This window comes from Terrapene carolina, unplaced genomic scaffold (assembly GCF_002925995.2).
Source record: "Terrapene carolina triunguis isolate 2854851 unplaced genomic scaffold, T_m_triunguis-2.0 Scaffold66, whole genome shotgun sequence".
Lineage (NCBI taxonomy): Eukaryota > Metazoa > Chordata > Testudines > Emydidae > Terrapene > Terrapene triunguis.
In genome coordinates, this window is record NW_020664417.1 from 84,449,337 (window position 1) to 84,462,786 (window position 13,450).

General features: G+C 38.5%; 1 protein-coding gene across 2 annotated transcripts in view; it reads right to left on the reverse strand.

Annotated features, from left to right (window-relative positions):
• MSANTD1 (Myb/SANT DNA binding domain containing 1) overlaps nucleotides 1-13,450 on the reverse strand; it is a 60,003-nt gene that overhangs the window by 14,867 nt on the left and 31,686 nt on the right. The window contains exons 1-2 of one of the 2 annotated variants that reach the window (XM_024214915.1): nucleotides 11,830-11,851; nucleotides 11,448-11,712 (exon numbers count right to left, since the gene is read on the reverse strand). In XM_024214915.1, coding sequence (XP_024070683.1) covers nucleotides 11,448-11,701 — 254 coding nt within the window. In that variant the 5' untranslated portion in view covers nucleotides 11,702-11,712; nucleotides 11,830-11,851. Of the gene's footprint in view, nucleotides 1-11,447; nucleotides 11,713-11,829; nucleotides 11,852-13,450 lie in introns of those variants that run through there. The other variant, XM_024214914.1, reaches the window with a different exon arrangement.

The window sequence follows — 13,450 nt, forward strand, 5'->3', positions numbered from 1 at the left end:
AACAGCTTCTACTAGTGAAGAGAATCCATTTAAATAATTGATAATGAATACACTTGTTATAACTGTGCTGGTTGCTCCCTCTTACAAAATGACAAATCTGATCAGGGTTTAAAACAGCATATTTTAATAAGAGCTAGTGCAGTGGTCACCAACCAGTCAATTACAATCAACTGGTTGATCCTGGAGCCTCTGCAGTCGATCACGATCTCTGGATGCTAAAAGTCCGGCGGTGGGGCTAAGGCAGGCTCCCTGCCTGCCCTGGCCCCGCGCCGCTCCCAGAAGCGGCCAGCACGCCTCTGAGGCCCCAGGAGAAGAAGGGCCAGGGGTCTCCACATGCTGCTCTTGCCTACAAGCACCACCCCCGCAGCTCCCATTGGCTGGGAACAGGGAACTGCGGCCAATGGGAGCTGCAGGGACAGTGCCTGCAGAGAGGGGCAGATCCTAGGTTGCACTTAAATTCAAAAAGTGATCTTGTGCGTAAAAAGGTTGGAGACCACTGGGCTAGTGAGAGTACCCCATCCCTCTGTAAATGGAATTAGAACTGACCAACTATGTCATAGGCTTTACTCTAACAGATAATGGAAATTCTCCCTTAGATAAAGTAGCAGGGGAATCTGGAGGAGGAGGATCTGAAGATGCTGAAAAGTTCTGAATGGCTATGATGATCATCATAATGCCCAGAGTGGATATAAATCAATGTTTAATATATATATATATACACACACACACACACACACACACACACACAACTGAATATTATTCAAATCAGAGTTTTAGAATCTAAATTAAATCATTTTTTTAAATAAATCTGTTTAAAATTAAATTTGAAATTATGACACCCTATGTTAAGACCTAAACTCACCATAATCCATTAAAATCATTTATATAAATAAAAATAATATCAGTGAGCCTGCCTCAAATTTTAATGAATTAAAGGATCCTGATTTTTTAATTATATACAGAAACATCTTTAATTTCTTTGGTCAAAATCAAGCTTTAAAATATGTCTCAATGTCATGTCTGCATTACTAAGTATCCGTATTGTTCTCAGTCTTTATGATGGACCTAATGTTGGTATTTACATTTTCCAAATTATGTACTTTTAGTTTCTGTTGTGCAGACAAACTTTTGCTTTAATTATTTTTAGTTTCAGTTAAGATAGAAATCGGAGAGAGAATATTTCCTTCATTTGGACTAGTCCTTTAAAGTCGAGAAACTGATTGGAAGTTGAAAAAGCACAAATGCTTGTTTCCTCTTCCAATGTATTAATAAAAGCCAGGTGGAAGAAAAGAAGATCTACTAATTCTAAAAATATGAAGGATGTGAGGCCAGATTTTCAAGATTTTCAGATTTAGGCACCTAAACATGCAGATAAAGATGCAGCTGTCTAAAGGGTTTTTCAAAAATGCCTATGTTGATTATTTCTTTAATTCCCATTGATTTCAATGGGAATCAGGCACCTACCCTACTTACGCACTTTTGGAAACCCCACTAAGCATCTATCTACATCTTTAGGCATCTAAATACCTTTGAAAATCTGGCCCATGGTGACCAGAACCAATCTGTCTAATCACTAAATACACTTAATACTTCCTTTGTTTAATAAATCAATTGATTTTACATAGAAGCATAGAATCATAGGACTGGAAGGGACCTCAGGAGGTCTTCTAGTCCAGTCCCCTGAACTCAAGGCTGGACTAAATGTTATCTAGACCATCTCTGACAGATATTTGTCTAACTTGTTCTTAAAAATCTCCAATGATGGAGATTCCACAACCTCTGTAGGCAATTTATTCCAGTGCTTAACCACCCTGACAGGAAGCTTTTCCTAATGTCAGAGGTTAAAGAACAATTTTTCTCACTTCTCCCTGTAACAACCTTTTATATACATAAAAACTGTTGTGTCCCCCGTCAGTCTTCTCTTCTCCAGATAAACAAACCCATTTTTTTCAATCTTCCCTCATAGGTCATGTTTTCTAAACCTTTAATCATTTTTGTGGCTCTTCTCTGGACTTTCTCCAATTTGTCCACAACTTTCCTGAAGTGTGGCGCCCAGAACTGGACACAATACTCCAGTTGAGGCCTAATCAGCATGGAGTAGAGCGGAAGAATTACTTCTTGTGTCTTGCGTACAACATTCCTGCTAATAAATCCCAGAATGATGTTTGCCTTTTTGTTTGGTTTTTTTTTTTTTTGGCAACAGTGTTACAGTCTTGACTCATATGTAGCTTGTGATCCACTATGACCCCCAGATCCCTTTCCGCAGTACTCCTCCCTAGGCAGTCATTTCCCATTTTGTATATGTGCAACTGATGGTTCCTTCTTGCATTTGTCCTTATTGAATTTCATCCTGTTTACTTCAGACCAACCTGAAAAACATGTTTCCAGCACATTTAAAGTTGTTTAATTTAACTAATAAAAACAATTTTAAAATGCTGTTTTTGTATATTTTTAATTGAATTCCAGGCTGGTTCTGCCAAACAGAAAGAGATTTCCACCTTCTGGAAACAGGAAAAGTACTGGGCTTGGATAGCTGTACAGTCCTTTTCTTGGGGAATACCACAACACACTTTTTCCTGGGTCCATCTGCTGGTAGGAAGATATAACACCCACTGCTTCAGCTGCCATTAGGACTGTTAGAGGAAAATAAACTTTAACATGATAACAATGGTGACAAATAGAGATGGGAGTGTGGAAAAATTGAAGTTCTTCCTTTCCAATGGTCCAGCACAGGGGTAGGCAACCTATGGCACGCGTGCCGAAGGCAGCACGCAAGCCGGTTTTCAGTGGCACCCACACTGCCCGGGTCCTGGCCACCGGTCTGGGGGGGCTCTGCATTTTAAATTTAATTTTAAATGAAGCATCTTAAACATTTTAAAAACCTTATTCACTTTACATACAACAATAGTTTAGTTATATATTATAGACTTATAGAAAGAGACCTTCTAAAAACGTTAAAATGTATTACTGGCACACGAAACCTTAAATAAGAGTGAATAAATGAAGACTCGGCACACCACTTCTGAAAGGTTGCCGACCCCTGGTCCAGCATGTGGCTAGCAGACTAGGATGAAGTGACAACTACTGGTGGGAGGGAAGTTAAGAACAACAAATTAGTTCGTTTGGGTTTTTAAGTAGTTAGTGTTCTTCTCTGAACTTTCAAGGTCTGATGAGCTTTTCCAGCTACAGGTGAGCTGCATATTATAGCAATGAATAGCAAAGCTTGCACAGCACAATCTGTATTCTTATTCTCTCTATGCATTCAAAATTTTAATGTCATACATGCTTTGAAAACTGCTGCTGTGATTTCACAATCAGATCAGACCATTGACACAATGTTATCTTTGACACATGGCTTCTTTGTTACACAATATCTAGCTATAGGACAGACCGTAAATTATCAACTTAATACCGAATACTTTTTTGTTTAGTTGTTAAAATTCTTTGCAATAAAAGTATTTTTCTTCTATTGCCACACATTGCTAGGTACACACTGTACACCTCTATATACTTCACAAGGGTTTCCCCATGCAAGTTACAACTGTGCAGTGCTATGTATTGGCAAGGCCTAATGTGCTCAGATTTCATTGTTTTAATGCAGAACATCTCAAATTGTATTATCAATAAACTCACAATCTTAGGGTAAATACTAAATAAAGACTGTAATGATAATTAAAATGTGGGTTTTCAGTGGGAGCTGCTGTTTATTGAACTTCGAAGTCTAAATTAGGAACACTGGGCTCTTTCTGACGGAGTAGAGACGTTTAAGGGCAGGACTATTCTGTTCTGAATCAGATTCTTTGACAACTACCGCTCTGCTTTCAGATGTCATCAGCCTCTTTGTCTCTACAACAGTACTCAAATTACTCCCCCTGTATCACAGTCATCCATTATTATGATTTTGAGCTAAATCTCACATCCTTACTCCAGCAAAATTCCCATTAAAGGGAGCAGGAGTTTTGCTTGAGTAAATGTGTCAGGATTTTATTCTTTATGCTCAAGTTCAGCTGTGCACCATGGCCCTCCCTTTATGTAGTACTATCACACTTTTGAAGAAATATCCACAGATTTGTCCAGCCACTGCTAGCGGATGCTATTATTCAGAACTAAATAGGTGTCCGAACACTCCTCTCACTCTAAATGCAGTGTGTGGATTTCTGTCTTGCTTCTGTTGCCGCTTACTTCAGCAACAGACTGGGAATATTGATCCCCACTGCAAACTGGGCCGGAGCACTCTGCTGACTTAAAAGGGGCAGCAGTGAAGCTGATGGAATCTGGACTCTGGGGTGGAGAAAGACAAAGGGATGATACTGAGGGGAGAGGAAAAGATAGGGAGTGGGAGTCCAGAACCACGGAAAAGAAGTGGAAACATGGCATATAGAGGCAAACAAAGGCCGCATTAGGTAAAACAATAGCATTTTATTCCAACTCTGTCTCTACAACAGCACTCAAATTACTCCCCCTGTATCACAGTTGTCCATTATTATGATTTTGCCAGAAGCTGGCAATGGGCGACAGGGGATGGATCACTTGATGATTTCCTGTTCTGTTCATTCCCTCTGGGGCACCTGGCATTGGCCACTGTTGGAAGACAGGATACTGAGCTAGATGGACCTTTGGTCTGACTCAGTATGGTAGTTCTTATGTTCTAACTCTGCCCCACAAAAGCTTTCTGATAAAATGATCAACAGTAAAATAGCTAAGAATGTTAGTATTAAATGGTCATCACCGGTTTCAGAGTTCACTCCTCTCATTTTAGAATCTTTTGCTGAGATTGGAAAGTGGAGTCTGAGTAGAAGAGAGGGACAGCTGAGGCCTCTAACCTCTATCAGACCACATTTATCCCTAATGTAGCTCAATTGAAATCAACAGCAGGGATGAATTAAGCTCACTGCTACTATCTCCCAACTTAGTGAGTCAACATAGGATCAAGTCATTGGAGGGTTTTCTTTGCAACTAAACACAAGATTATTTTTAATGAAATATTAAATTCTTTAGAAATGGACAGGACCAGAGTAATGCTAGTATAGTGTGTTATCACGTACCTACTTAGTCTAACCCCAGAGGCAGTAGAGGGGTGATAGGACCCATGAATAAGGCTCAGATTTTGTCATAGATATTTTTAGTAAAAATCATGGACAGGTCACGGGCAATAAGCAAAAATTAATGCAGCAGCACAGAGCCAGAGCAGTCCAGAGCCAAGGGCAGCACAGACCAGCCGAGCTGACAGGGAGCCAGGGCTGAGTTACAGTGGGGAGCTGGGGGCCCAGAGCTGGGGAGTGAATGCCCTCTGTGCCACAAGTAACACCGGAGCCGAGTGCGGTGAACAGCTGGGAAGAGTGAGGGGGGACCCTGGGCAGAGGGCCCAGTGCAAGGAGATATCGTCAAACAAGAGGTCTTGCAGGCTGGACTTGGAGGGGGACCATGACCCCGTTGGGAGGGCCGATGTTGGGGAGAAGGGTTCCTGCCAGCTAGAGCCTGAGGGTGTGTGGCAACTGCCAGAGCAGGTGTCTGACTCACAGTGTCACCGCAGCACAGCCAGTGCTTGAGAAGGAGGCCTGGGACATGTGAAGAATAGACTGGGATATAAGGGAAGTTCACAAAGACTGCTGTTTGTGGTTTCCCCGTGCCAACAGGGCAGGATTACTTGTTTCCTTTAACCTGTCTAATTTTTTCCTTATTTTTCTTACTGTCTTGCTCTTTAATAAATTGTATTTGGTTTGAACTTAATGTAGTGCTCAGTGGGCCAGGGTAGTGGCCGTTGTGGAGAGAGTACTCCGGACTGGGGACACTCTACCCCCTGTCCTAAGTGGCCATGACAAGACTGGGGGTTAAGCCTCCCAGGAATCCTGGGACCACCTTATTAAGGTTACAAGGACTCTGCCGCATGGAAGAGGAGTCTTCAAGGTCAGGCAGGCATCTGGGTAAAGGAAGCGGGAGTGAGGACTCAGGTCCTTTCACTATCCGATTCCACAGCGGTAGTGCAGAAGCCAGGAAAGTTCCCCACAAGAGCGGGACCATTCCCCCCGCTTACACTTATATAAACTAAATAGGCTCAGGAACTACTTAATAAGATACAGACTTTTTTCATCTCTAAGACACTAGTTTAAATCCAGCCCACATCAGAAGTCACTGAAAATGATCTCAAATGAGTTAGTGATCTCAGTCCCGTTCCCAGTGGACAGAAATTCAAGGTACAAAAAAACGTTACCACCACAACTGGCAATCTTGTTGGCCATGTTATTACAGCAAAATCAACAACTGAATGAGCACTGAGATCTAATTAACCACTTTCCAGGACCTTCTGTCATCTGGTTGAGGCACATTGGTGGAGCAAATTGTACTTATATTGCCTGTTTTCTGGATAACTAGGACTGTATTCGCTATATCAATTAATCCAGCAATTTCATGAGTATTAAAATACCTTTAAAATAAAATTATGAAAACATTAAATTTTAGAGCAAGTTTTTAAAGACCATGACTACTTAGAACAAATACATACAACCTATAACTTGATTTTTTTACTCTCTCTCTGTTCAACACACTATTGCTGGGTTGTGGGGGTATTATTAATTTATTATTAATTATTATTATTATGGTATTTGTTTGATATTACTACTAGCCTGGAGGAATGGAAACAAGCTTCATCTCCTGGGGTTTCTGAAAAAAGCTTTCAAAATAAATAATAAATAACACTGTTCATGCACAAATCAATGACGCGGGAGAGAAAAATGTAGGAAAGTACAATACTTAAATTGTGGGTCTGCTATGAATTATTGAAACCGAAGAGAAAGCTGGTAAAATATTCAAATTTAACTTTCTGCAGTATTTTGGCTGCACTTATCTTTGGTCATTTGCTGCAGCAAAGGTCAAAGATTCCAGTCATTTAATATCATGGAATATGGTGAAGAATTACACAAGGCACTATGTTTAATTGCTATCATGTACACATGAAAATTTAAAAAATTAATCTATGATTCAGATCATGAGACTGATTCAAATTTACCAATGATTAACATTAATTGACTGCAATTCAAATTAAAATGTAACAATTGCATCCTGTTTCCACAAATTTTGGGGGGAAGGAGAGAGGAGCTGGTTTCAAAAAAATAACAAATTTGCATTCACACAGCCTTTATTTTTAAAGCATCAAAAGGAATTAGAACTATCATATTGTTTAGTGTGCGTATTCTATAATCCTTGTATTTTGTTTTACAAGTCATTACATATTATATCAGTAGTAAAATAATAATAATAGCTCTAAAGCTTGTCTCTTTCACCAACATAAGTTGGTCCAATAAAATATATTACCTCACACACCCTTGTCTCTCTAATACTGTACATTGGCACACATTAAGATCAATATATTAGTGATGATAGGAATGTATTTTCTTTTAGAAGGACTAATTGTAGGTTTGTGGGTGCTGAATGCCCAAGTAGCCCACACTGTAGAAAGAACTTCAGGACATATTCTAAGCGATTCTAAATGCAGGAGATGACTTAGTAATGTAAGCAGAACTTTTGATACTCACTCTATCAGAAACCTTAACTTTCAATCCCAGCACGCTTGACTCAGACCTTTACCTACCAAGATAGATAAATGGGAGTACACCTCTACCCTGATATAATGCAACCCGATATAACACAAATTCAGATATAACGCAGTAAAGCAGTGCTCCGGGGGGGGGAAGGGGCTACGCACTCCGGTGGATCAAAGCAAGTTCGATATAACACGGTTTCACCTATAACGCAGTAAGATTTTTTAGCTCCCGAGGACAGCGTTATATCTAAGTAGAGGTGTACATGCAGTTTACTGCACAGATGCCTTTCACACAGAACATTAAAAACCAGTGTCCTATCTGCCCTAACGAGATACTTAAGTTTCCAGTGCACTTTTTCTTATAGTAGGATTTTGCCCAGCTGCATCTGCACTACATTTTTCATGTAGGTTAGGCCCTTGGTTGCCGTGGTGAATGAAGTGATTCCTTTATGTATTGCAGACAGGCAAACATTTATTTTAGGCAAGGTGCTTATTACCATGAAGTCACTGGAACTATTCGTAATAGTACATAAACTACCTACCAAATCAGACCATCTATTCCAATCTCCTATTTCTGACAGTGGCCAATACTAAATGCTTCACAGGAAGATGCAAGAAACCTCTTAGTGGACAATTGTGGAATAGACTGCTCATAGGGAAAGTTTCTTCCTAGCCCCAGACAATTCATGGTGCACAAGGATTTATATACTTTATATGTTTTTAAAATTATATCTAATTTAAATGACCAGTGTTCTCGTTATCCTTACAAAATGTCTAATCTTTTAAAAAATACTACTTAGCTCTTGGTCTCAATGATATCTAGTTGCAATGAGTTCCACCTGCCAATTATGTGTTTTGTAAAAAGTATCTTCTTTAATTGGTTTTAAATTTCATTGAATAACTTTGTTATTATAGGGAAAGGGGGAAAAGGAGCACCTGGTCTACGTTCTCTATATCGTTTGTTACTTTGTATGCCTCTGTCATGTTGCCTTTTATTGATTTGTCTCCTCTTTAAAGTAAAAAGTCCCAAACTTTTCAATATTTCCCCATCCGGAATTTTTTTCAAGGGGAGGGCTTACCATTGATTTATATAACAATATTATTATATTGTAGCATTATTTTTAAAACCTACTCCTTATGCATTCTAGCATTTTGTCTGCTTTTTAGACCACTGCTGCATAATGAACAAAGACTTCCATTGAGAACCATGAGTACTACATTCAGTAGCAACACTTGCAGGATCAGCCATAAAGTGCTATGGAATCCTTCAGGTTGAAAGGCATTATGATAAATATGTAAGAGGATTATTAACTACAAATTTACCTATTTTCCATTTTAGATCCCTGAAGCTGCAAGTCACCATTACCCGCTCCATGAGATGTCCCAGCACGCAGTGCACCAGCGACATCACATTCACCATTAAATATGCCTGTATCATAGAACCAGCAGAGGTGCTCAGGTAAGTGGCTGCCTTTTTACATTGTAGGGTTGTTTTGGTTTGTTTTTTTGGGGAGGGAGTAATATTTTTCTTTCTGAACTCGTAATATGTGGATAAACATCAGTATTTTCTGGCTCCGTGCTCTAACCTGATTCCTTTTGATGGTGACATCACTGGCAAACTATTATTATGGTGATAAGCACCCTAGTAATACCACAGACAGATGATAGACAGATATTTCATGAAATAAAAGTCTGCAATTTGTGACTGGGATGGTGGAGGGAAATAATAATTTAGATGCAAAATGACCTGGTTATCCTGCTACTTTTGCTAAATACTTGTAGATCAATTTTAACAACTCCATATACTTGTTACAAAATACTATCTGAATACAGAGCATTTTTCATGCTTTCCGTGCCCTCCATTTCAGTTCACACCACAGTGCACTGAAACGTGATGCATGACGTGATCTCCAAGTATCCTGCAGACACCCATAACATGAATTGAAACTCAGGTGTCCAAAAGCAAAGCAGACAGCAGAGTGGTAGCCAGTAGGTCCATTGTAATGTTTCCCATCTCCACATATTAATGAGAAATAATTAGAAAACACAAAAAATTGGGAGTAATCTCTTTTGCTTGTCTGTTTACTTTACATTACATTGTCTTCAAATAATATTAGGAAACTTAAGTCTCCATTATACAACAACAACAAAAATCTGACATTTATAAGTGTATTTCTGACTCCAATATGTATTAAAACAGTAACATGCCAACACAGGGAAGTCTTCAAGCTCCCCAAAGTTGGCATCTTAATGAGCATTGCAGCTCGGTGCATTTTGATACACCTCACAACATGGCAGCATGCATTGAAAGTGCTTCTGGAAGTTAATGAAAACATACAGGAATGAAAAAGTAAATTTTCCTCCATAGTTTATGTTTTACTCCCTCCCCTCCCAATGCTGCTTAATAGAAAAATATTAACTAGAAAAAAAATTGAGACTGTGTGATTGATAATAACAGAAAGAAAATTCAGAACAAAGGCTTACAAAAACCACCACTGCACAGAGCCATTACAGTACTCGAAATATCATGCAGTATTTCTGGACACCTGTAAAACCTAGGTACAATGGGATGTATTTGTTAGCAGAGAGGCTTCATGATTTAGTGAGCTAAGCAAAGGCCTGGTAGTCAAGAACTACTGAGTTCTAATTCTGGGTTTGAGGGTGACTTGCTTTGTAACTTTGGGGAAATAATGACCTCAGTTCCAGTCTCCCTATCTGTAAAATGGGGGTGGATAATACTTTCTTACCTTCCTTAGAGAAGTGTTGTGAGGATTAAGTAGGTGTTTGTAAAGCACTTTGAAGATGTTAAGTGCTGAGTATAAAATACTAGCTTTGACATTACAGAAAACACCTTAAAGACAATATTAATGGATTTGACAAACTGAGAAAGGGAAAATTCAAAGTTAAAGGGGCTTACAGCATTCACCCTAGTTTTCTATTTGATGAGTGATGTCTGCATGAAATACAGCAAGTGTGCCCCCAAAGAAAAGCAAGCAATTTTAACATGATCTGCTGCTGTAATAATCTCTTTTATTATTAATACTAGCTTTTCGTGGAGATGAAGTAAAAGAATCACATATTTGATTTTCTTGCATCAGAAACATATAGCTAAATGACCACTCAGGATTTCCAGTATGTGGCAGTTTGTGTCTCTCAGCGATAAGATTTTTTTTTTTAAAAGCAGATATATGCAAATATCTCTGCTAAGTTCTATTTTTTTCTAAACAACAAATGTGTGAATGTCTCAATCTTTCAAGCCAACTTTCCCTCATGACTGACATTGCCTCGTCTTTATCATGTTCTAGACACCTCTTCCCCCTTCCCCCACTCTCTTAGAGCAGTATTTACAGAGGACATTCATTCTTTCTCTGCAGATATAATAGTTGTTTCACTAGAGCTGCTTATAGCAATGTGTGTCACTCAGTAATAAGACATCCAATTATTTTTGGCCCTGTGAAGTATTACCCTTCAACTTGCAATGCCAAAAATTGGGAACTTCATTCCTAAATAAATTATTTTGTATTTGAACTTTTACTTGTAACACTGATTCTAACTGGCCACTTCAAACTGCAGCAGTTTAACTGCCAGGAACTGCTGACAAGCTAACATTATCAGCCCCCTAAACAAGAAAATATGTTTTAACACCAAATACATTTTCATTCCAATATTTCATAGCACCATTAGTTAACTATAAAGAAACAAAGTTGTAACAGAGTTTGAAAATAAATGAGAGGGAAAATAATAAAGATATAATAGTACTGGCAGGAGAGATTTTTAAAAGCGATATGAACAATCTTTAACCTTTTATCTATAGATTTCCTGTATGAGACTTTTTCTGAAAGGCAAATAACTCTGCGTCGTCCCTGCTAAAAATCTCTCAAAATAAAAAGAATTAACTGAAGCTTACCTGTACTGGAATGTCATATTTGTAATTTTTATCTTTATTTCCTCTCCGTGGCGAATTTCTCCAGTCATTTCAAAGAGTTTGTTAGCCATTTTCTCATAAACTTTGGCATTCCTTTTAGTTTGTTTCAGTTCATCAAAAAATTCTTCCCAAACCAGCATTAAACCTCTCATTTCTGCATCAGTCCAGTTTCTGGCCCTTCTGTGTTTCTCAGTCTGAGAAGAAACAATGTAACTGGGAATTTCTGCTGCAGCCATTGCTGATTGACCTAAAAGGGTTTTAAAAGAGGACACTTAATATAGATTGAGTTTTTAGTTTAGGTTTTTGTAGAGCAAGACATGCATATGTGGATAAAGAATTTGAATGACAACAGAACATATGAAACCTTTTTGCAACAGCTTGAAGCTTGAGTGCACAAAATGGGGCCTACATCTGACAGGCAGGAATTTAGTTAAAAGCTTTTAAACAGAGAAACGTCATTTTGATGTCACGTTTCCATAGCAACAGAGCAACTGCATAAGCTACAACAACAAAAACCTTTTAACTGAAAGCCAAAGAATCAGGACAAAGTTGACAGGCCATCAATATTAAAGCTTTTAAACACTTTAGGTTTAACAAAAAAAGATCTATGCAGCCTTTGAGAAGCTACTTTTAAGTTTCTACTTCTTTTTAGCTTTCTCTTACCTTTTAGGCAGACAATCTGCTAGCAGGGGGTCTTGGCTGCCTGAATGAGCTTTTAAGTTGTGCCTTGACAGACTCTCTAGGAGGTTGCAAGGACTGAGGCCATGTACACACGTACACACACACACACACACACACACACACACATTTTTACAAAGATTTTTTGTAAAAAGCTTCACACACCTTTATGAAAATATATCTGTGTATCTACAAAACAATAAATGCAGCCAGTCTCCTTAAAAAAGTGCCTGTATTATTTTTAGGAAAACACAAAAATAGCTTTTCAGTGTTTATTACTTACACACGTGCACGCACACACACACACACACGTTTATATATCTATAAAAAAAATATAAAGCCACTTTTTTTCCTACGATGCTTTCCTGCTGCTAAGCACATATTGTAGTCCTGTCAATATGAATTTGCCTTTTGTAAGTATCTATAACTGTATGTGTATTCTGTATTCCAAGTAATTTAGATGCTATTTATGCTATTTTATGCAGCCTGTGTGCTGCCTCAGGACTGTAGCAGAGGCATTTCACCCGCTTTATGGAGAACCTAAAAGGATTATTCATTGAGTTTAAAAAAAAAGGCTGCAAGATGCTTAGAACTGTAAATAAATTGCTTTGTTGTGAAGTAAGCATTTTATGGTAGTTTTCTATGTACAGAGCTAAATTCTGTTCACATATACACCAGTGAAACACCATTGATTTATCATATTAAATTGTATGACACACACTATGGGTCAAATTCTTTCCTTACACCCATGCAACCCCATAATGTCTATCATAAAAGAGTAAGATGCATGGAATCGATCAATTCTAGCAATATGACTAGCTAATGCACAAGGCATTAATTCTCTACATTCCAAATTAAACAACATCTTGTATAAAAACACACACCATCGTTTGTTTTCAGTTTCAGCATATAACAGCAATAACGACCTCACTGCAGGGTATTTCCTGGAGATTAATGACAGGCGGGGGTTAATGGCCTGAGGCTCACCCAGCCAGTCCTTAATCCCCAGGAAATGTTCTGTACCTCAATCCTTAATGCTTAAGTATCCTATAAATTGTAAGTCTTTTCATAACCACATCCTTGATCTTAACAGTAGTTTAAAAACTACACAGATTGGTTTGCATCCTGGAAAGGGTGAGGGGAGCCCATAATGCCCGTAAAAGGCACATGAAATAAAACCTTTAACTCATCGCTGCCTGGTCTCCATGTTATGTATTTTATTGTTGCACCAATGAAGGAACTGTGGAATATGTGAAGGGGAAAAAAATCAGAATTTCTCTATTTAGTAACTTTTACTCCAAACCCAC